This window comes from Myxocyprinus asiaticus, chromosome 32, assembly GCF_019703515.2.
Source record: "Myxocyprinus asiaticus isolate MX2 ecotype Aquarium Trade chromosome 32, UBuf_Myxa_2, whole genome shotgun sequence".
In the NCBI taxonomy this organism is placed as follows: domain Eukaryota; kingdom Metazoa; phylum Chordata; class Actinopteri; order Cypriniformes; family Catostomidae; genus Myxocyprinus; species Myxocyprinus asiaticus.
The window spans coordinates 3,651,764-3,677,273 of record NC_059375.1 but is presented as its reverse complement, the minus strand read 5'-3'; the positions used below and the strand labels follow the sequence as shown (position 1 = coordinate 3,677,273).

The window sequence follows — 25,510 nt, the reverse complement described above, 5'->3', positions numbered from 1 at the left end:
CCCCTGGAGTCGCGAGTTCAAATCCAGGGCATTCTGAGTGATTCCAGCCAGGTCTCCTAAGCAACCAAATTGGCCCAGTTGCTAGGAAGGGTAGAGTCACATGGGGTAACCTCCTCGTGTCACTATAATGTGGTTCTCGCTCTTGGTGGGGTGTGTGGTGAGTTGTGCGTGGATGCCACGGAGAATAGCGTGGGCCTCCACACACGCTACGTCTCCGCGGTAACGCGCTCAACACAGACTGATGGTCTCAGACATGGAGGTAACTGAGATCCGTCCTCCGCCACCCGGATTGAGTCGAGTCACTACGCCACCACGAGAACTTAGAGCGCATTGGGAACTGGGTATTCCTAACTGGGGAGAAAAGGGGAGAAAATAAAAAATATTTAAAAAGTTTCTGACAATGTTCTTCTTCCTGGTTTTGGCCCAACGTGTGTCAGCTACGTAACACGTACATTATGTAATTGCTGTAGCCTAAAATTATTTTTTGCCTGCGTCAATAAATTAGCAGATGTGGCAGTGCTATGGGTCATGAAAACAAGTTTAACTAAATAGTACACAAAACCCTTATGAAAATCAAGAGTTGAAGGCAAATTTTCCGCAAACTTGCTGTAAATTTGCCACAGATAAATTTCACATGCAAATGAGCTTTGCGGCAAACTTGTGTCAATTTGTCCATTGTTGCCAAAGGTTTGCCGGAGGTTCACCACTACCAGCAGAGAGCTGCAAACTTCTGGCAAACATTTGTGGCGAATCAAAAGCTCATTTGCATGTGAAAATGCAATAGACATTTTTTTTAAGATGTACCTTTATTTTAATACTCTCATGTCAGCCACATCCGTCCGCATTTCCATCAGGCGATGAAGCAACCTTATTACATTCATTTGACTTTATGAGTGCTAAATATGCTTTTCATGTTGGACACGGATGTGTGAGTGGTCTTTGAAGCCAAATTGTGCTCTGCTATCCGTGCAGCATGTACATGGTCAACCGGGCTTCCCGCAAAATTCGAGCTCCATTGACAGGATACGTGCGAGTGCATCAACCGAGCACTCCTTAAAATGTGAACTCTTGTGACAATCGCAGAGTGGCTCACATGCGCGATTAATTCAGGCTTGCATCGATATCGTTGCACACGTGACCCATTTGAATTTTACATGAGTATTTGCCATTTTAAAGTACCATGGAGCAGTTCAACCATGTGAAACTTCTTGACAACGCCGACATTCTGAACAGCACTGACGAGGGAAAGAGAAACACCTGCTCAGCTCCAGCATCAGTTATAAGATTTTACACATCTACACATCAACACCCTTACTAACATTTATCCCAGTTAACTGTAACAGAATTTTCCATTACAACTGTGGAAGTTGTAGCCAAGAAAACCACGGATAGCATGAATAGTTGGAAACAAGTAATTGGTATTTAAGTATTTTGAATTGGACTAAACTGAAAAATTAGCAGTCATCAAAGGAGTGATGATAACTTGTGGCTTTATTTTTTATATTATTTATCAGAATAATTTTTTTCAACATCTGAAGTACCTTATTTTTGTGGATGTCCCAATGTGTATACAGAGAGTTGAATAATCATATTATATTTTGGTTGCATTTGAAGAAATATAACTGACTGTGTAAAATAGGCACATAATATCGGAATATTGATCGCAGGCCCCTGAATCTAATCGTATCACAGCAGACTTTGAAGTATCGACAAATAACACCCCTACTAGCTAGCTAGCAGCTACCTAGCCTTATAAATGGTTTATATGACAGTAGGACAAGGTAGCTGCTAGCTAGCTAATACTTCCTGACCGGGTGATTTCATGACTGTGATTCAGTTAGCTAGTTGCCGAACTGCTTGCGTTTTCCCTTACAAAAAATCTAGTGTTATGGCAAACTAGCCGCAAACTTGCCGCAAATTTACCAATCATTATTTTGTGGCAAATTTGCCATGACCTCTTGATTTTTGTAAGGGTTAAGCAGCATGCACCTAATCGTATAGATGTAGAATATAGGCTAAATATTGAAAAAGTTTATCATTGACATAGAGGATTTTTATTTTTCAATAAATATTGAGATATTGAGCCCAAGCTGGTGCGGACTAATACTAATACAGATTCACTAATACAGATTCACTAAACAGGTGTGCCACCATTGCACGTGGTATTTCACTAACCACCCGCAATCACATTTAGCAGGCGCAATCACGTTGAAATTGCACTGCATCTTCAATATTTAAATGAAGTCATTGTCATTCTTTTCCGCACAAACACGTGTCTTTTCTATGTAAATTAGGCTCATTAAAGATTGTGCTTCATTCACAAAATTCACACATGCTATTACCGCCAAATGAAATTAGGCGGTAAAAATTGTTTTTTTAAAGAGTTGTTTGTGAACTCTTCGCAGCATCTCTTCTATCTCGGAGTTTAAATCTCAACTTAAAACTTTTTTCTCAGTGTTATTTATCTTAATGTGTTATGTATTCCCTCTCAGTGACTGTGCTATCTGAACTGTGTTTTTGTGACTGTTCTTTGTTTTAGTATTATTTTGTTACTATTGTAAAGTGTCCTTGAGCTCTGGAAAGGCACTATATAAATTAAACTTATTATTATTATTATTATTATTATTATTTTCAACCGATCATTTCAACAGTAATTAATCAAATACTCATCAAAAGATGTCGAAGAGTGTTATAACCTGACATATATCCCGATGTGCAGTGTCGTCAAGCACACATTCTGCATGTTTAAGAGATGATCCAGGCGTCTGTATCAAAGTGATGCTGTTCAGTTCCAGCAGGGTGGGTCAGATATGGTGGTCTGCGGCATCCTCGGCTATATTGTGCTCAGAATTGGATCACGAGATCAGATTTGCGCCTGCAAATTGCGTTCAGCAACAATTTTGTGGACGTGTTTGAGCAGTTGCCTGATCTGCATAATTATTTTCGTGAATCGGGCGCTAAACCTGCACAGTTAGCACATGCAAAAAAAAAATGGCACTTTTAGTGGGGGCAATTCATTCTTAGTAAATCTGCCCCTATATGTTGCAACATTGGGCTTGGCACTTCATTGATCAGCAAGTGGGGCAGACTAATTTCAGACTATGGAGGCAGAGGCATGGCCGAGTGCTGTGCTGTGGAGAGTGAAGCAGGGGAGATGAGTGGTGAATGATTTCCACCTGTGCTTAACACCTGTCTTTTGTTTCAGTGAGGAGTGATTAAGACATTTAAGGAGAGGATACTGCGGCAGTTGAGAGAGAGAGAGCCCAGCTGTGAAGCTACGTGCGTGCTGGCCACTGCCGTTTATATTTATGTTGAAGCTGTACTGTTGCGCTTGAAGCGAACGTATTTTTTGTGTCAAATAAAATGACATTCTTGTGTTGGAATCGCCATCTCCCGCTTCCTCATTCCCTGAATCTCAGGATCTTAATTACACTGGTGCCGAAACTTGGGATTGAGGGAGATACGTTGTCATGGAGTCCTCGCCATTGGCAGACATCATCAAGACCCTCGCTGGCATCCACCAGACTCGACACCAGTCCCTCCTGGAATTTTGAGTGGAACCCAGTCGGAGGACCGGCGGTTGTTCCAGAGCTTACTGCCACGTGGTACTCCAGCAGCGACACTGGCCACGGGACCCCCACCTTAGATCACCCTGGACAAGATAACCCTAACCCAGGACAACCCCGAAGCCTTCATTGAGCTGTTCGAGCAAGCTGCTGCAGGGTCAGGCTGGCCCCAGACACAGTGGGTGGTCCACATGCTGCCGCTTTTGTCTGGGGAGGCTCAGTTCGCGGCCCAACAACTGCTGGTGGGTAACCTCCTGGAGCACCTGGATCTGAAGCGGGCCATCCTACAGTGTCTGAGGCCGGAAAGTCTGGGCCGGTGTGCTGGTGCTACGGGGAGCCAGGCGACTTCCAGGACCAATGTTCAGCGATTGATATGGGCGTGTTGGTCCGGGTCCCTGACATGCCACATACCGCCCCCGACCGAGCAGGAATATACCAGATACCTGTGAGTATTTAAGGGGGTACATACCAAGCCTTGGTGGATTCGGGTTGTAATAAAACCGTGATTCACCAGTGCTTGGTTCAACGGGAGGCTTTGGGTACAGCATGTAGGGTGAAGGTGAGGTGTGTACATGGGGATGTTCACGAATATCCCTTAGAGCCCATGGCTATTCAATTTCATGGTGGCGATTAGTCTTCATCTCACACATCCGCTGATTTTGGGTACAAATTGGCTGGCATTTCAGTCGTTATTGGGGAGATTATGTGCAGATGGGTCCTGCACCAAAGTGTCTCGGTGTGTGGTTTGCGTTTCGCTGGCTGGAGCCGGGGCTGTCTGTGTCAGCTCCACATCAGGATGATGCAAGGGAGGGGGAAGTCCCAGCTTCCCCAGCCCTTAGAGTATTCTCAGCTGGGGATTTCCCTCTGGAGCAGACACAAGATGAGACCCTCAGGCACGCCTTTGATCAAGTGAAAATTATTGATGGTCAACGCCTCCAGCCAGACATTGCACTCGCATATCCATACTTTTCTATATAAATTATCAGTTGTATAGAGTGATGCAGGATGCTCAGACAAAAGTGTGAAAAAGTATCCCCAAGTGGGGATTCTGAAGGAAATCCTCACTGATCAAGGTACTAATTTCATGTCATGTACACTATGCGAGCTGTACGAATTATTGGGTATTAAATATATTTGGACAAGCGCGCACCACCCGCAAATGGATGGCTTGGTCGACGGTTTAATCAAACCCTGAAAAACATGATTTGTAAGTTTGTGCACGAAGATGCTCGGAATTGGAATAAGTGGCTTGAACCCCTGTTATTCACAGTGCGAGAGGTCCCGCAAGCCTTCACGGGGTTCTCCCCATTTGAATTATTGTATGGGCGTAAGCCTTGTGGTGTCTTAGATATCGTGAGGGAAAATCGGGAGGAGGGAACTTCAAACAGCAAAAACAAAATTCAATACATTTTTGACCTGAGAGCAAAACTCCACACATTGGGGCAGCTATCACAGGAGAATTTGCTATAGGCTCAAGAACGTCAATCCCGGCTGTATAACAGGGGGGCTCGGCAACAGGAATTTACACAGGGAGATAAAGTCCTTGTATTACTACCCACATCAAGCTCTAAATTACTCGCAAAGTGGCAAGGGCCTTTTGAGGTCACACAGTGAGTCGGGGAAGTCGATTTTGAGGTTACGCATACGGATAGAGGTAGAGCATGTCAGATTTATCACCTCAGCCTTGTAAAACTATGGAGAGTGGCGGTCCCCGTGACTTTGGCGACAGTGGTCCGGGAGAGGGAGGAGCTCGGTCTGGAGGTGAATTTAAAAATCACCGATCAAGTCAACCTCGTCCCTGTGGAAACCACCTCTCACCGTCCCAAATCACGGAGGTTGCCAGGTTGCAAGGACAATTCTCTGATGTGTTCTCACCTCTTCCCGGGCATACAAATCTGATACAGGATCATATTGAAATGGCCCCAGGGGTAGTGGTACACAGTCATCCCTACCGTTTACTCGAACACAAAAAAAAGGTAGTGCGGAAGGAATTGAAGTCTATGCTTAATTTGGGGGTAATAGAAAAATCCCACAGTGATTGGGCCAGTCCGGTAGTCTTAGTCCCTAAGAGTGGTGGGTCAGTCCGGTTTTGTGTGGATTATAGAAAAGTGAATGCGGTGTCTTAATTTGATGCATACCCAATGCCTTGCATTGACGAACTGCTCAATCGGTTGGGTGCGGCTTGTTTTTATTCAACACTGGATTTAACAAAGGGATACTGGCAGATCCCCTTGACTCCCATGTCCCGAGAAAAAAACATATTTTTCCACTCCGTTCGGCTTACACCATTTTGTTACTCTTCAGTTTGTTTGGGGCCCCGGCAACATTTCAGTGACTCATGGACAAAGTCCTTCGCCCAAACACTGTTATGCCGCTGCCTATCTGGATGATATCATCATCTATAGCAACGATTGGCAGCGCCACATCCAGCATTTGAGGGCTGTCCTGAGGTCGCTGAGGTGGGTGAGACTCACGGCAAATCCGAAGAAGTGTGCAGTTGGGCAAGTGAAAGTACGGTATCTGGGCTTCCACTTGGGTCACGGACAAGTGCATTCCCAAATTGATAAGACAGCAGCCATTGTGGCTTGTCTGAGGCCTAAGTCCAAAAAGGGGGTGAGACAGTTCCTGGGGCTGTTTGGCTGTTAATTTAGAAAGAAAGCTCTCAGTAAGAGACAGTAGGTACAGCATGATAGAAAAGCAGTGTCTGTCCATCAAGTGGGCATTCCTCACTCACCAGTTCTACCTGCTTGGGAGGGCCTTCAACCTCTGTTCGGACCACGCCCCCGATTCCCCGGCCTGAGACGGTGGTGGGGGTATGTGGAGGCAGAGGCATGGCCGAGCGCCGTGCTGTGGAGAGTGAAGCAACGGAGATGAGTGGTGAATGATTTCCACCTGTGCTTAACACCTGTCTTGTTTTTCAGTGAGGAGTGATTGGGGCTTTTAAGGAGAGGAGACAGCAGCAGTCGAGAGAGAGAGCCCAGCTGAGAAGCTACGTGTGTGTTGGCCGCTGCCGTTTATATTTATGTTGAAGGTATACTGTTGCGCTTGAAGCAAACCTGTTTTTTGTGTCAAATAAAAGGACATTCTTGTGTTGGAATTGCCCTCTCCTGCTTCCTCATTCCCTGAACCTCAGGATCTTCATTACACTGACCTAATGGCTGTCAGTTAGGGTACGTAACAGTTCCACATTTGACCACAGATTACATTGAGATAAAAGGGCCGCTGTGGAGTGGGCAGCAGATTCTCTACTCCACATGCTACCACAGAGTGTAACGGAGGTTTCGGCTACATTAAGACTTAGAATAAAAACTTTTATCAGGCCTGCTTTTAAATACATGTTGTCAGCATTTTGAACACATTTATGGGTTAATGATTAACATTTTTAGCAGTTTATAGTATGGACTTATGTTTCCATGTGAAAAGATGGTAGAACTCATGAAAAAAATAAACTCTAGAACTCACGGACCCACCAAGTTGTGTACTTTTGCCGAGCAACTGCCATTGAGATTCATGGGAATGCTAAAGTATCTCTTTTCAACTATTATAAACCACCTTGCCTGCCACTGACTAGCAATAGCAAGGAGCAAATAATGGTTTTGCCAAACTTTGATTTAAACTATAGAATATTGTTGTTGTTTTTTTTGTTTTAAGATGAACAAACTGTTTGATATGCCCTGCCCCCATATCCTGTTTGAATAGGAAATACAACAGCTCTGGAAGGAAAACCATTCTCTTTCAAACCATTTCATGGGGTCTTTAACAAATAAAACCAGCTAGTCAACATACAGTATAACAATATGTTATGAGACATCATGTTGCTTATACTGGTTTAATATGAATAAGAATCCCTTTTGTCTTTTTTTTTTTTAATTTGTTAGACATGAGGTCTTGTGACTCACTGTTGTCATCGCTGTCACAGCTGTCAATCTCGATAGATGTGTCCATACTGCTCATGGCTGATAGCGTCCCACTGCCTCCAGCAGCGGCCGCTGAGCGAGGGGAAAGCAGACCCCCATCCCCTGCAGCTCCTGATGGACCGCTGGCCGGGTTTGGCGACAGTGAGTCAGAGAAAGAGGATGTGGGAGACAGACGTGGGAAGTAGGCAGATATTTGACGGATGGGTCGAATGGGGCCGGGACAGACATTTATCGCCATGTGCTCCTGGATGGAGATCCCCATCCGCTTTCCTTTACGCACTGTCATCGTGCTAAAAAAACACAAACACACATTTGAACACTTAAGACACACTTAAAAATGTCTGAATGTCATTGCAATTGATGTAAAATGCCAAAGCAAGTGTCATCAGCAAACAAATGTTGCTAGACTTTTCTGCCCCATTTTTGCTACGATTTTCAAGCAACTGTTGTGGAGTTTTTTTAGTGGATGAAAGTTCGTCATAAAAACAGTGTCCAAATATGTTTTGTCTACATTTTGAACAGTATATCTATTGTTTTATATTTTAAAATAGAAGAAAAATTATTTTTGTAAAATGTTTGCTCAAAAAGTGTGCTTGTGCTATTTACATTTTAAAAAATGCCACTTGGTTTTATGTTTTGTTATATAATGCAAAGACATACATTTTTAAGTGTGGCAAATGTGTCCAGATCACTGAATGTGCTTAAACCAGTTATTTGTTTTAGTGTGGTTGGATGCATGACCTAATTCTTCTATTTGATTGAACTGGATCAACAGATATCCTGGATCAACATCCATCCATCTTCTATAGCTGCTTGTTCTCTGTATGGTCCCAGCTGTCTCAAGCTGAAGGCAGGGAAACACCCTGGACAGGTGGCAAGTCCATCAAAGGGCTAACACATACAGACATACACTCTCTCACCTATGGGCAATTTAGAGACTCCAATTCATTTAACCTGCATTTTTTTGGACTGGGGGGAAACCGGAGCACCCAGAGGAAACCAACACAAACACAGGGAGAACATGCAAACTCCACACAGAAATGCCCTGGGTGAGCCAGGACTTGAACCAGGGACATTTTTGCTGTTAGGTGACAGTGCTACCCACCGTGCCACCCTCCTGGATCAACAGATTTAAAAATAAAAAGTAAAGCTCAAAGACATATTATGTGTCAGCTACCCATGGGCTTTTGCATCACTGCCATGAAAATAGACTGATCAAGTGTCCAATTTGATTCTTAGAGGATTCTTATTTGGTCCCATTAGGATTAGTGTTGTACTCAAATTAAAAGAGAAATTCCAGGTTTTTTTTAAGTCCTCTTAAAGTCAGTTCATTCTGCGGTCATCTTGGCAATGCCCTCAGGCAGCTATTTTCTAGACATGCATGTACAGCAGTCATGCACTTACAGTGGCAAGAAAAAGTATGTGAACCCTTTGTAATTACCCGCATTTCTGCATTAATTATTCATAAAATATGGTCTTATCTTCACCTAAGTCCTAATAGACAAACACAGTCTGCTTAAAGTAATGACAAACAATTAATTGTAGTTTTCATGTTTTATATGTTAATTATTCACAGTCAATGCTGGAAAAAGTTTGTGAACCCTTGTATTTAATAACTGGTAGAACCTCCTTCAGCAGCAATAACCTCCACCAGACATTTCCTGTAGCTGTTGATCAGCCTTGTATATCACGGAGGTGGGATTTTACACCATTCTTCCATACAAATTTGTTTCAGTTTATTAATATTTCCTGGATTTCTTGCATGAATAGACCTCTTCAGGTCATGCCGAAACATCTCAATTGAGTTAAAGTCTGGACTCTCACTTGGCCATTCCAAAACACACATATTCTGCCTCTTTAACCATTCTGTTGTTGATTTGCTTGTGTGTTTTGGATCATTGTCTTGCTGAATAACCCAACTGTGAGATGACGGCTCACTACCCTGATATTCTCCTGTAAAACCTCTTGATACACTTTTGAATTCATTGTTCCTTCAATGACTGCAAGCTGTCCAGGCCCCAATGTAGCAAAGCAGTCCCAAACCATGATGATCCTCCACCATGCTTCAAAGTTGGGATGAGGTTTTGGTGTTGCATGTGCAGTGCATTTTTTTCCTCCAAATATAGTGTTGTGTGTTTCTGCTAAATAGTTACATTTTGTTCCATCTGTCCACAGAATATTATTCCAGAAGCTTTGTGGAGCATCAGGGTGGTCTTTCACAAACTTGAGACATGCAGAAATGTTTTGTTTGGAGAGCAGTGGTTTCCTCTGTGGTGTCCTCCCATGAACACCATTCTTGTTCAGTGTTTTTCTTATAGTTGACAAATGAAAAGAGACTTTAGCAAGTTCAAGAGATTTCTGCAGAACTTATGCTGTTACTTTGGGTTCTTTTTCACTTCCTTCAGCATTGCATATTGTGCTCTTGGGGTGAACTATGCTGGATGCTCACTCCTAGGAAAACTAGCAACAGTGCTGAATTTCCTCCATTTGTAGACAATTTGTTGTACTGTGGATTGGTGAACATCCATGTCTTTTAGAAATGTTTTGTAGCCTTGTCCAGCTTAACGCATCTCTACAATTCTTCTTCTAAGGTCCTCCAACATCTGTTTTGATCAGGGCATAGTTCAAATGCTTCTTGAGAAGTTTAGACTCTGTTAGTACCCAGACTGTACTATTTTTATACAGCAGGGCACCTCTAAATTCCACACCTACACTTACATTTACTTCACATTTACTTATTTAGAAGTCAGAAGCCCAGAGGTTCACATACTTTTCCAGCATGGACTGTGAATAATTAAACAACATGTTCAATAAAGACATGAAAACTACAATTATTTGTTTGTCATTACTTTAAGCAGATTGTATTTGCTTATTATTAGGACTATTAAAAGACCAGACCACATGTAATGAATAATTAATGCAGAAAGTGGATAATTCTATAGGGTTCACATACTTTTTCTTGCCAATGTAATTGGAGAAAGACTGAAATTAAGTTAGCCAAGATCACGTTATAATAAAATATTAAAATCGGCAATAAAATATGACAACAATGGTGTAATAAACTTTGCTTAATTCATATCACACTAAAAAAAATAAAACATTTCAGACCGTCTCAGCTTATGCACATGCATGCCCTAGAATATAAGACCAGGGGCCTCATGTATAAACGATGCGTATGCACAAATGTTGCGTATGCACAAATGTTGCGTACGACGCTTCTCACGCTCACGATGGGATTTATAAAAAGTAAACTTGATGTGTAAATGTACACACCTCCACGCAAGCTCTACCCCTTACGTACACACTGTTTTGGTGTGCTTGGTCAACTAGCAACGCCACTGGCAAAAGATTGCAACTAAGAATGAGTGTTCTTTCCTGTAGCAGATGTCTAAAGATGGATTGTGGAAATGTAATGAAGCTTAATTATTACTTGCCAATTGTGTGCACTGTAGTAGTTACACTGAACATGAATAATTGATACATGTTACATGCATTTTACTTATTTCTGTGAAATTAAAGTGTAAGCAGTTAAATGAGTTGACATGAATGCGGATGAATGCAGCTCTAAATGACAATGGCAGCATTAACTTTTCTAGAAGAATTAGTGCAAGAACTGATTAGGAGGGAGCGTGTTTTTCGGTGACTGACTAGTAAGCATAAGTTAGTTTTGGTTAATGCGTAATACACTCAAAAATGAATTCAATAACACATCAAATAATATAATAAGATATATTCTAGATGTCACGTTTATGTGTTTTGGTTCATGTTTTTCATGTCTTTTATTTTCAAGTTTAGTTCCTGATCATGTCATGTAATTTCTTGTTCCCTCATGTAATCTTGTCATGTGTTTCTCCTGTTCATGTGTCTTGTTTTCATTGGTTCTTTATTTGATTACTTTGTTATTAGTCTTGTCTTTTCATTGGTTTAAGTTCATTTAGTCTTGTTATCTTGTTTATTAGTTTAGTCATTGTGATTGGTTGTCTTGTTTACTTGTTACCCATGTCCTTGTATTTAAGCCCTCATGTTTGCCATTGTCTGGTGTGAGGTATTGTGTATGTAACTTCGTTGTTTTGGTCAAGTCTTTGTCAAATCTTTGTCAAGTCTTTGTCATGTCTAGTTCATGTTTATGTTCACGTTTTTAGTTAGGGTTTTTCAATTACACGGTTGAAAAATAAACTGCACTTGGGTTCATCTTCACACCATCGTCTCTTCGTCTGCCTGTTGCCAACATCGTTACATAATACCTCACCGCCAACCATGATCCCAGTGGACCGACTACTGCGCCTACGTCAGGGGAATCGATCCCTGGAGGAATATGTGGGGGACTTCTGCTCTCTGGCCAGCGAGGTGGACTTTAATGAGGTCGCCCTCAAAGACTGTTTCTGTTTCGGAATAACTGAGCCAATTTCCTCCCTGATGCCTGGTGGTCGCAGTTCTCTCAGCCTCGCTCAGTATATCGACCTTGCCCTGTAGATCACTGGTTCGAAGTTCACTGTGGGGGAGGCGGATGCCGAGCGGGAGTCCCACGTCATGGTCAACGAGCCAACGCCCATGCCTGCCATGGCCAACAAGCCAACGCCTGCCACAGCCAATGAGCCAACGCCCACTCCTGCCACAGCCAACGAGCCAATGCCCACGCCTGCCACGGCCAACGAGCTGCCAGCCTTGTCCGTCCCAGAACCTGCATTGCCAGCCTCATCCGTCCCAGAGCCTGCGTTGCCAGCCTCGTCCGTCCCAGAGCCTGCATTGCCAACTTCAGCCTCCCGGAGGAGGAGGAGGAGGAGAAAGGCTTTCGTTTCCAAGTCTCTGCCCATGTACACGACCACGGAGGTCGTTTCCAAGTCTCTGCCCGTGTTCACGACCACAGAGATCGTCTCCGAGTCTCGGCCCATGTACATGACCACAGAGTTCGTTTCCAAGTCTCTGCCCTGTTCACGACCACGGAGGTCATACCCTAGTCTCTGTCTACACCCACGACCACAGAGGTCGTTCCCGAGACTCTGCTCATGTTCACGACCACTAGGGTCTTTTCCCAATCATCCAGGACTCTTAATCTCGAGCCTACCACGGCTCTATCTTCTACGGCTTCGCTCCTCGAGCCTACCACGGCTCTATCTTCTACGGCTTTGCTCCTCGAGCCTACCATGGCTCTGCCATCCACGACTTTGCCCCACGTCATGGCAGCCACGCCAGAGTCAGCTCCAGGCCATGTCACAGCCACGCCGGAGTCAGCTCCAGGCCATGTCACAGCCACGCCGGAGTCAGCTCCAAGCCATGTCACAGCCACGCCGGAGTCAGCTCCAGGCCATGTCACAGCCACGCCAGAGTCAGCTCCAGGCCATGTCACAGCCACGCCAGAGTCTGCTCCATGTCATGTCACAGCCACGCCAGAGTCTGCTCCATGTCATGTCACAGCCACGCCTCGGTCTGCTCCATGTCAAGTCACAGCCACGCCTCGGTCTGCTCCATGTCATGTCACAGCCACGCCTCAGCCTGCTCCATGTCATGTCACAGCCATGCCTCAGCCTGCTCCATGTCACAGCCACGCCTCAGCCTGCTCCATGTCACAGCCACACCTCAGCCTGCTCCATGTCACAGCCACACCTCAGCCTGCTCCATGCCAGGTCACAGCCACGCCTCAGCCTGCTCCATGCCATGTCACAGCCACGCCTCAGCCTGCTCCATGTCATGTCACAGCCACGCCTCAGCCTGCTCCATGCCAGGTCACAGCCACGCCTCAGCCTGTTCCATGCCATGTCACAGCCACGCCGCAGCCTGCTCCATGCCATGTCACAACCACGCCTCAGCCTGCTCCATGCTATGTCACAGCCAAGCCTCAGTCTGCTCCATGCCATGTCACAACAAAGCCTCAGTCTGCTCCATGCCATGTCTCAGCCAAGCCCCAGACTGCTCCATGCCATGTCACAAGCAAGCCTCTGCTCCACGGTCCAGGCCCGCCTCTGCTTCACCGGGGACCTCCATCCCTGCGGCTCCGCCTTGGTCCTCATCCCCATCGGCTCCACCCCTCGAGGCTCTCAGGGCCCCAACTTTCCATTGATTTTGCCCTGTTACCATGCTCCACGCCTTGTCTCACTGGGCCACAACCCCCCCCCCCCCCAGCTCCCTATTAACTTTGTTATTATGTTTTGGGGCGTCGGGAGCTGCCCCTAGAGGCGGGATAAGTCACGTTTGTGTTTTGGTTCATATTTTTCATGTCTTTTCAAGTTTAGTTCCTGTTCCCTCATGTAATCTTGTCATGTGTTTCCCCTGTTCATGTGTCTTGTTTTCATTGGTTCGTTGTTTGATTACTTTGTTATTAGTCTTGTCTTTTCATTGGTTTAAGTTCATTTAGTCTTATCTTGTTTATTAGTTTAGTCTTGTAATTTGGTTGTCTTGTTTACTTGTTACCCATGTCCTTGTATTTAAGCCCTCATGTTTGCCATTCTCTGGTGTGAGGTATTGTGTATGTAACTTTGTTTTGTTCTAGTCATGTTATGTTATGTTTAAGTTAAGTCTATAATCATGTCAAGTCTAGTTTTTGTCAAGTCTAGTTTATGTTCACGTTTTTAGTTAGGGTTTTTCAATTACACGGTTGAAAAATAAACTGCACTTGGGTTCATCTTCACACCATCGTCTCTTCGTCTGCCTGTTGCCAACATCGTTACACTAGATATAATAAAATATTATGTGTTAAAAAGTCTTCACATACAATTATGTTTCGCAGGTAAATTAAACTTGTTTAAAGAATATTTAGATATTTTTAGACTAAAACAAGGCAAAGATGAGGCAAAGAAATGATTTTTAGCAGCAGCATCTATTCACATGCAGCTGTATTATCTTTTGATTTTCTTGTTTATGCATGGTATAAACAGGTGGTATACGCTCCATATATGGTTATGTCGGGTTAGAAGACAGGGAGGGGAATAAAGCGCACACATGTATGCACAATCTTCCGCTAACTGGGATTTATAAAGTTTGCGCAGGTTCTACAAATCTGAATACTTGTGAGCGTATACGCACGTTTACCAATTTAGGCGAACACCACAATATAGTGTAAAACCTATGCAAGTCTTTATTCATGAGACCCCAGGTGATACCTTTGTCAAAAAGCTTTTAATTGCAGGACTTCTATTACACCTTAATAATAGAAGGTATAATAGCCTCCATTCATTATACCATCCTACAGCCGCCATATTGACTTTATTCAGCCCCCGGCACTTTTTCAGGGCACCGCTCTTCCAGTTTTGTCTTCTAACTGTCAGTTCACTAAAATGGAATTAATTTAGGGGCAAAGAAATACTTTTTTACAAAGAGGCGATGGTGTAGGCTACACCACCCCTCAACTACTGGGAAAACACAAGTGAGGTGCTTTGCTGTTATGGTAAATGTTCATTTTTTGACACCCACTAAGGTCAATTGGACCTTACAGATCACATTTGGACAGCTATGACACAATTCTCTTTTTTAATGATACAAACATTTAAATGTTATTGTTGGAATTATGTTTTATTTTTTAGGTTCCAGCATTGTGAAGTTTCTTTGAAAAACTTCATGCCTTAAATTATACCTTAATATTTTTATCTTTAAGCCTCCAGTGAGCAAGCCAAAGGTTGCACACTACTGTAGTGTATCATAGTGTCAGTTGAGTGTTCTCCTATTCAGAAGTGATCATCCCTATGTCCTGTTTCTTTTGAAGACTTTACCTTCCACTGTGAAAGCTTTAGAGGGCTGAAAGATGTGGGGCTTAAAAATAGCAGTCATTCAGAACTCTTATCTGAAATTCTCTAAAATCACTGAAAGCCAGTTTTGTCTGCATAGTGCTTGTTATGTATCCTTCCAAAGAAGCTTTACAGAAAATAGTGGCTTAATTCCAATAGTGGCATAATATTCTAAACTTTCAACATAATACTTCGAATACAGCCCCAAATTCTCAGTGTGGATTTGGTGATTGATTAGGCCTATAGATGCTCTGAAAAAGAAAAAACTGAAACCGTTTCAGTTGCCCTCCAGAGCAGACCCGTGCCAGCACAACAGCATGACAACAAATAAGAGAGCAACTGATGAGCATCTTCATGTAATGAGCAGCAGATGGTTTTGAACAGGACTGTTGGATCACAGCATGATGCCAGACAAACACTCATTCAAACCCACATTCACACAAATCAACAACACACATGATCTACTGACTATGCATACACATTCTTCACATAAAACTGTTTATTTGTAGTTGACACATAATGTGCCCATGGACATTTTATTAACACTGTGTTGAGTATTGGAGATTATAAACCAGAAAAAAGTCTAAAATTCTGGAAAAAAGAAATGTTGGTGAGAGTAGTTCGGCATATTCTTTTATTTCAGTCATGACAACTCATGGAAAGATTTAGCATTTTAATGTGGGTATGACATATTGATAGGATATTGGTCTTGGTGAACTAAATCTGCTACGATGCTGCTGCTGCTTCTGCAGAGCAAGTACAGAGACTTGCTACTGCTAGAAAATACTCAGACTATTGCACTTATGCACACTATTACAACTATGACACATGTTGTTTGCAGTCAAGATAAGTCTGAAGATAACATGTCAGTTTGACAGTAGAGAAGTTAAAAGTCATTGGTTGTTTTACTGCAATTCGCTGTTTTGCATACTGTATAATGCTAACACATATTTAGCAATAATACTGCTATATATAAACTTGCTATTCATTGCCACACATTAGTAATATCAGTAGTAAAGAGAGGAATCAAATAGTCAAGAAAAATAGAAAAGAAAAAAAAAACTACAGTAGGAAGTACATTTTTGTATACTTGAAGTAAAATTGTTCATAATCCATGCAATAATAATCCCCAATTGTTATAAATGTATACTGAGCACAAGTAATATGTATAACACACAGAGTTGAATCTCTCAGAACAACAGCTGGAACGGGTCATATTTCTCCTCAAAATCAAAATAATGAAATTGTTTTGGAATTGTGACATTATTTTTATGACAATTAAACACATTTTCCCCCAAATTCACATCCATCCGGATATTTTACTTTTGAGTTTGTTTGTATTTCTCATTATTCTCAATGATAATTACTGGAAAACTGTCCTGAAAATAATCCTGTCTGGACACAATGATTTTCTGTATTTAAATTACAATCAATTAATGCAGTACAGCAAATACTACCATGACGGATAAATACTTTTCATTTGAAATATTATTAAAAAAAAACATTTTTATTTATTTATTTTTTTTTGCATAACATTAATGTGAATTTGGGGGGAAATATGCTTAATTGACATGAAAATAATGTTACAATGTATCATATCTTAATTGTCTTAAAAAGGCTTCGTTCTCTTTAAGAAAAATATATTTGAGATTTTCTTTTGGTTTTGAGGTGAAATGTTACCCAGGCATGTTATTGACAGACTTCTTGAGACCCTAAATGAACTCACTGTCATATCGATGCCTTCTAGATGATGAAGGCAAGAACATCTTGGTTACAGAAAGGCAACATGTGATAATCCAGCCCTCCCCCTCTATAAGCCCCTGCTCTCCCCTCTAATTACACTCATCACTCCCAAACACTCCTTCATCCTCTCCAGTCCTCTTCCGCTATCTGCATTATGTTCATATCACAACATTACCATGACCATAAAACAACAGGTTCAGTCACTGCTCCACTTTCACTGCAAATAAAAAAAAAAAACTATTTTTATTCTGAAAAAAAAGGACCTCTGACAGAAAAGAAAGATTCCACCATTTAAGAAGTAAAATAGCAATAAACAGACGATGTTGAAAGTACATATTATTGCTTCAGTATTATTAATGCTTATTATTGATAACCTAGATGTTGACTTTTCTTAGGTAATCGAGGTGGTAATTCACACACAGAAGATGTAGTAGTAGTATAAAGAAGAACACAGAATATTAAAGAAGATTAGAGAATGATAGAGAATAATAGAAATAGATGATCTGTATTGGGTCTGTATCAGTGACAGAAATAAACTTTATTATAAAAGGGCAATATTTGCCCCATACAATTGAATTAAAAAAGTCATTGTTTAACTTTATGAGGGTTTTGAACCATTTATTTTTATTTTGTTCTATTGTTGTTTTGTTTTAAACTATTGTTAACCTATTTTTATATGGTTTACCAAAAAACACATAATTGCTATCCATTTATGTCAAATACCAAAATGTTTACAATTATGGCTGTTACATATAAAATCAAATCAACATCAAATGCAAAAGTATCTGTAATACAGAGAGGTCACTATGAGAGGCACTAAACCTATACATTTACCCATAACCAGATCTAGAATTAATTACAAATATACTGTATATATTGAAGTTTAGATAACACAAAACACTTAGCAATTCACTACTTTCAGAAGCACTTTTTGTACACATTTTATATAATATAATTTCTGACCCTGATCTGTATAAACCTTGTAGCCATAAATGTCAGCATGTTGAAATGAAAAATATGTAAAATCAAAGAACTGAAAATGTAATAAAATAAGTCATATGTAAAAATACAGAAGTGAATAGAGAAAAAGAAGATGAAAAAAGAGGAACAGTAATCATCTAAAAAAGTGTGAAATATCACTTCTTACCTCAGTGATGTGTGACAACAATAGTAATAAAGGAGTGAAATCCACAACAGAGACACAAGAACTAACAGGCTGACAAGAAAATATACACAGAGAAAGAGAGATGAAGAATGTGAGAAAGAGAAACAGTCAGTTGCGCTAAGAGAGAGAGAGAGAGAGAGAGAGTGTGTGTGTGTGTGTGTGTGAGAGAGAGAGAGAGAGAGAGAGAGAGAGAGAGAGAGAGAGAGTGAGTGAGAGAGATAAAGAGAGATAAAGAGAGAGACCAGTGTTGCCTCTAGTTTTAATCCATCTAGTTAAACTTAAAAGAGAGATGTGTGTCACAATTGCACACATTAGAAGAAGAGGAGAGAAAAAATGGAAGGGGAAAATCAAGGGAGAAAATGAGAGTGAGAGACTCCATGTGTCGGAGCCACAGATAGTTTAGCACCAGCATCCATGTGCCAGACCTTGATGTCACCCTATGTACGTAAACTCTCTCTTTCTCTAATTATAGGACTGACACGTCTGTCTATAACAGACAACAAAGCTATTCCTAGCTGTTAAGTGACAGTTTAATTTAGCTGTTTCCCCTTCATTGTTTTCTGTTTTTGTGCATGTAATCATACACACTCAGTGTTTATCTTCAGTAATTGCTGCTTCAGCAGTTTGTTCATGTGGATTTATTCAGTCTGTCACTCATTCTGATAAAACACCTACATTCACTTTTCTACACTGCAAGCGCACAAGTCATTGCACAGCCTCATTGATTGTAATGGAAATGCTCTAGTTTGTTGCACTGCATCTCTGGCAATGTAGACAGCTTTGTTGATTATAACTTAGGCATTGTAATTTTGTTGCGTTGTTTCCCTGGCAGTGTAGGCAGCTTCCTTGATTATGACGGAGGTGTTCTAGTTTTGTTGCGTCACATCCATGGCAATGTCAGGATATGAAAAAGAGGACTCAAATGCAGAAAGTTCATGCTCATGGGGGTTTATTGAAACACAAACATAATAACTTGCAGAAAAGAGCAAAGTAGGAGGGTAGATCTCCAGTCCAGGGCTTGGCAGAGATCAGCAGTGGGCAGGCAGGGCAGAAAGGCAAACTAATCCAGAGCGACACAACAGAGATGAACCAAAGGGCAGGCAAAGTCAAAGCCAGGAGAACAGCCCAAATGAGGCAAACAGAAAAAAGGAAAGCAGAAAGCGTAACCAGTAGCCGGACAGGATTTGTAATCTTATCAGAAAAACTGACTATACAAAAAGGCAAACAGAAACCAACAGGAAAAAAGAAATAGCAGGATTGAGCACCACAAGACTGCAAACAGGAGGAAAATAAATAAGGGAGAAATTAACGAGGAGATGGAGAACAGGTGCCACTGATGACGCTGCTTCCTGGACACCCTGAAATGGTGGTCGGCATGTGGATGTCCCTGCAGGGAAACCACATGATTGAGGCTGATTCGTGTCGCTTGTCAAACACACAACAAAAACACACAAGGGCAAAACCAGACCGCTCAGCCCGGAGTCCTGACAGTGCCCCCCCTCCCCCCCCCTCCCCAGATGCACCTCCAGGTGCTTCAATGGAGGCAGCTGGCTGCCAGAGGGGATACTCCCTGATCAACAAACCATCCCGAGTCGGTACACAGCATCCCTCCCAAATGGCAACATACTGGAATCCTCGGCCCCCAGCATCTGGCATCCAGCAAGCTCCTGGGAAGACAATGTATCTGTAGACACTGTATCAATAAGACAGTAGGAGGAGGGGGAGAAGGATTAGCAGGATGGTTAAGGCTGAGGTGGACAGACTTTTCATTGGACACATGGAAAATGGGAAGAACCCTGCAAAGAGACACAGGAAGCCTGATCCGTACCGCTGCTAGACTAGGCAGCTTTTGAGCTGGCACCTTAAGGGGGAGGTCCATGGTGTAGAGCCAAATCTGCCCACAGATATATACTGGCACTGCAGCCTGGCAAGGGTCTGCCATGGACTTGATCTGTCTCAGGCATGAAAAGATTCCCTTTTTCAGGTACAGTGGCAATAAATGCATAGGCCATGGGAAACAAAGCATTAGACTTCTGTGAGGGGAAGAGGGTAGGCTGTTGGCCGAGGTAGCAGGTGACCAATGGGATACCATATGGGGGTTTTATTATTGGCAAAGACTGAACAGATGGCAGTGAACTGACAGATCTCCACTGACAGGCCAACAAAACCACTGGTAGTCGGAAGCCAGGGGGGCTGTCATCTGGGCCAGCGAACTGGTGGGAGAGAGTGTCAGAGAGTTCATTAAGAGTTCATTAAGAATCTTGGAACCCAGAAGAAGAGAGAAGCCTTTTAGCAGGACATATATACTTCAGATTTAGATGGTCAGTCCAGACTAAAAAAGGCATGGCCAAACCCTCTAACCAATTGCACCACTCCAAGGCCAAATTAACCACTAACAGTTCCCTATTCCCGATGTCATAGTTCTGCTCAACTGGGTACAGGTGGCAAAAAAAGGTGTAGAGGTAAACTTTGCCCTCTTTAGGGGACCACTGGGAGAGAACCACCCCAATCCCAATCTCAAATGCATCCACCAAAACAAAAAATTGCCACTGGACATCATGAGAGCAAAGGATGGGGGTTGAGGAGAAGCGAGCCTTAAGTGATTTCAAGACTGCCTGGGCTTGGGGGGGACGAGAGAATTAACATTTTTGGGAAGGTGAGTGCAGTCATGAGGGCTGCCAACTGGCTTTAATTCTTGACAACATTTCTGCAGTGGCTAACAGGAATCTAGAAACTGCCAGTTGCAGATGGCCCTCACCTTAGCCGGGTCCATGCGGATCCTCTTAGTTGAGATAATGTTTCTGGGGGAACAGAACCAACTCAGCATGGAATGATTACTTCTCCGCCTTAACAAAAAGCTGGATCTCAGGCAGCCGCTGCAGCAGACGTGCTAGATAATAATAATAATAATAATTAATAATTCATTACATTTATATAGTGCTTTTTTAGACACACAAAGCGCTCTACATAGTATAGGGGGAATCTCCTCAACCACCACCAGTGTGCAGCATCCACCTGGATGATGCAATGGCAGCAATAGTGCGTCAGAACACCCACCAGACACCAGCTGTTGATGGAGAGTACAGTGATGTAGCCAATTCATATATAGGGGATTATTTGGAATCCATGATGGATAGAGGCTAATGCTGATTTATCATATAACACAGCACATCATTGACCAGGGCTTGAAAGATGGACAGGGCGTTGGTCAACCCCAGGGGCATGAGCCAGTATTCAAAGTGGCCATTAGGGGTGTGGAAGGCCATATTCCATTCATCCCCCTCCCTGATTTGGACCACTTTGTGACGAACCCTCACTACAACTCAAAGGCCAATGACATCAAAGGTAATCGTATACTTTTCCACAGCTTCTTGCTAGGGGAGAGAGGTGCCTGTCAATGGAGGCAATCATAGGGATGGTGCGGAGGAAGAGATGCGACCAACTGTCAAAAGATCATGTCACACCACTTGGACCCTGACGGTTACACTGCATCCTCCTAGGGAACAGAGAAACCAGAGACAGGAAACAAGGCAGAACCTAGGCAATATGAGTGATAGAACAAGCTCCAGGTCATCATGGTATTCTTGGCCCAGTCTATGTGAGGATTGTGTTTTATTAGCCACGGGTGACTGAGGACAATTAGGTCAAAATGTGACACAAGCAAGCAAAAAATCTCCTTACAGTGGTTACCTGAAATGAGAGAGACATAAAAAATTGTCTTCAGCCCTGGAGTTGATCAGGACCAACCATTTGTGGGATGAGTGCTCCAGAGCTGCCCCACTGCAAGATGGCTGGGAGGAGATTGCACAAACCAGGGCTGTTAAGAGGAGTTATCACAGTAAAGGCAGAGTCCCTTGGGGTTTGTGATGCCTCTGATTCTCTGCCTCTTGCAGTGAGGATCCTGCCAATCTGCATTGCTCAAGCTCTAAAGTAGGCTCAGAGGAGGATGGGGTAGGCAAGGGTGTCGAGAAGTCCCCCTGAACCCCAGTTGTGCGGGCATACCACATGACGCAGGGGGAGTCGATTGCCCATCTGGATCGCCAGATCATCAGGCCGTCACACTGCAGAAAAGTATCACACTGCAGAAAGGAAACTATGGAGCACTGTGTCCGGATAGAGCAGCATATAGAGTGGTTCCCGGCATAACAGGGAGGCAGGTTTATGTGGGGCTCAGAACAAGGAACTGGAGGAGACACACACAGAATTATTCTTGTTCTGTTGCATCTTGTCGATGGCAGTACAATCAGTTTAATTGATTATTACAGAATCATTCTAGTTTTGTCATATCACATCAATGGCAGTGTAAATAGCTTTGTTGTTCATAATGGGAGAATTCTAGTTTTTGTTTCACTGGCAATATACATAGCTTTGTTAATAAAAACAGAAGTGTCCTAGTTTTATTGTGTTGTGTGACTGGGAATGTAGATCTCTTTGTTTTAAACAGGAGCGTTTGAGTTTTGGTATGTCGCTGAATTTTCAGACAGTATTATTTTTTATAACAGGAACATTCTAGTTTTATTGCATCGCTGGAAGTGTAGACAGCTTAGTTGAATATAACAAAAGTGTTCTAATTTTGTAGCTTTAAATTGATGTTTCTGTTTATACTTGGACACATAAATGTATCTACAAAACTGATAAAATCCAATCTACTGTTCCCACGCAGTTCACTTCTGTGATGATAAAAATGCTGGAAGCAAAATTTTACTGCACTTCCAGAGGCGGTTTAAATTATCGGATTTCTATATAGAGCATTTACACAGTATTTTCAGGAACGAAAACTTATCGGAAAAACAGGTGACAAAGTGAAAAACAGCCCCTGTGCCCATTGCCTCATGTGCTGTACAATTTACACTTTTACCTCATTTAGACTGAGAGCATTACTTGCAGTGTATGCGCAATATGAAGAAACACCATAACACACTCAAACACACATACACATTACAGAAGCTTATAAACAGCATGTCAATGACATGCAGACAGTCCAAACATGAACCCATAAACAGCACTGTTAATTCACTGTAGTTTTCTCTCATTATAGGTCCTGTTGCTAAGCAACACAGAAGAGCCTCTAAAATAACTGGTATCATGACAGCATAGACTAGTGTGTGTGTTTGTGAAGGCAAGGGGCAAGTTTAGAGTTTAAATTTAGGACCCCAGCAGAAAATAACATACTTCCATATATACTATGGTATTTATGTGGCACTCCAAAGCATTTTAAAGATCATATTAGTGCAATGGTACATGTCCAAAAATGGTAGTACCATGGTACTTTTTGGTACATTTTTGTTAGTGATGTAAATGTATTGATAAGCTGTAAAATTAATAAAAGATTTGGTATTTATGTATATAACTTTAACAGATATGATAACATTGTTGTGCCTGAGCATGAACGGTACATTTTATCGGGCTGTAAAGTATAAAGGAATGCCCTAAACTACACAAACGTACAAACACACAAAGTGCAAAAAATGCGGCTGGCATCTCTGACCTGCAGCTATTGGCATATTGGTCACATGACCAATACTGCCCAACTGACCCATGGGATGAAATGTTCTTCACCATAGTATAATCTAAATAAAAAACCCTTGTAAACATTTTTACTGTAGCAGTACAATGGTAGGCTACAGCTACAGTATCTGATAGCAATACCAGATACCCTGATTGGCATATTCATATACCAAGGATATGCCACTTCATTGATGGTACATGTATAGAAAACCATGGTATTACCATGATACATGTCCAAAAGTACTACTACTACTACTAATGATAAATCTTGTCATTCTTGTCATATTAAGCAGTAGAATGAACTCCAGCAGTTCCAGAGTGTTGGAGAATGCAGGCTGCTGAATATTCATCTACTGTGAGATGATCCACTCTGACAGCAGTGCTGGAGGTAGAGGCTGTTTTACACCACATAACACCTTCATCTACAGTAGTACTGCACTGACACACACTGATTAAACACATATGCATGTTATTAAACACACTGTATTGCCCCAAAATTGATGCCTTGAATTATTTGCAAGGATTTGCATCTCTTTTTTTACACATTCAAATATAAACCTGCAAATAGCCAGAAGGAATCAGAGACATTATGCACATGCAAGGGAGAAAAAGGCAATGAAAACTCCCAAGTACTTCACGATCACTGATTTTAGGAGCATACATGACAAGACCTAGATGTTTTAGACAAATCATATTTTAAATAATTTGATTAGAAATACTTTAACCACTGCTATCACTTTTACATTATTTCCCAATTAGTATTGCTAGCTCAAAACTAGTTGAAACATTCTGTTTTTACGAAAGTTGCTATTCAGTGGCGTTAGTACATTTAGACATCATGAATATGAGAAACAGCGCCATCTTCAGGTCAAGACTGGTTCATTCACGACGATTGTAAAATAGCTTAATTATTTTAATTATTGTATTATTTTTTCCCTCTATTTTTATTTATTTATTTATTTTTTCCCTACTTGACTTGAAGTTATATTTTGGGTAGGACTGACTATAATGACTTTCATTAAAAACATTAACATTATAACATTATAAATGTTTTATAAAACATTAAATAACATTACATAACAACAGACCATTAGTTAATTCTCCTTTGGATTGGCTATTTAGAAATGTCATGTAATTTGTATTAACATATTTGCATACATATACATATTTGAGTGTACACAAACTACTGACGTGTTAATTGTTACTACTTGTTTATTTTAACATCAACAACTTTAAATTATATATTTATTAAAATGAATCAATCATAAATAATTTACGTCAATTAATATACAGTAGATATACCTCTTTATCACTGCATATATTTATATATATATATATATATATATATATATATAAACAGTACTGTATTAAAATATATACAGAAAAAAATATATATATTTGGACATACGCTTCATTTTATACACCTGTGGCCATGGAAGTGATTGGAACACCTGAATTCAATTATTTGGATGGGTGAGCGAATACTTTTGGCAATATAGTGTATCTCAGAATAACATATGAAATCAAGTTTCAACCAAAGTGTACATTAGTATTACATTAGTATTACACTGGTATTGAAGTAAGTTTGAAGTATATACACACTGTATATATATAACAAATATATAGTATATATATATATACAGGATTGGGGAGTAATGAAATACATGTAACGGGATTACGTATTTAAAATACAAAATATAAGTAACTGTATTCCACTACAGTTGCAATTGAAATCATTGGTAATTAGAATACAGTTACATTCAAAAAGTATTTTTATTACTGAAGAGATTACTTTACATTTTATTGTCATTTGTTTCATTTAATATTTAGTCCTTTCAGATGGAAAACATTTATACATATAAATGATGTGATCCAAAGTGTATTTGAACAGCG

At 41.5% G+C, this 25,510-nt stretch overlaps 1 protein-coding gene across 1 annotated transcript in view; it reads right to left on the bottom strand.

Moving 5' to 3' along the window:
• LOC127423006 (double C2-like domain-containing protein alpha) overlaps positions 1-18,169 on the bottom strand; it is an 85,016-nt gene extending 66,847 nt beyond the window's left edge. Inside the window, exons 1-2 of the mRNA XM_051666973.1 lie at positions 18,092-18,169; positions 7,466-7,773 (exon numbers count right to left, since the gene is read on the bottom strand). Coding sequence (XP_051522933.1) covers positions 7,466-7,769 — 304 coding nt within the window. The 5' untranslated portion in view covers positions 7,770-7,773; positions 18,092-18,169. The remainder of the gene's footprint in view (positions 1-7,465; positions 7,774-18,091) is intronic.
• Positions 18,170-25,510: the final 7,341 nt, after the last annotated feature.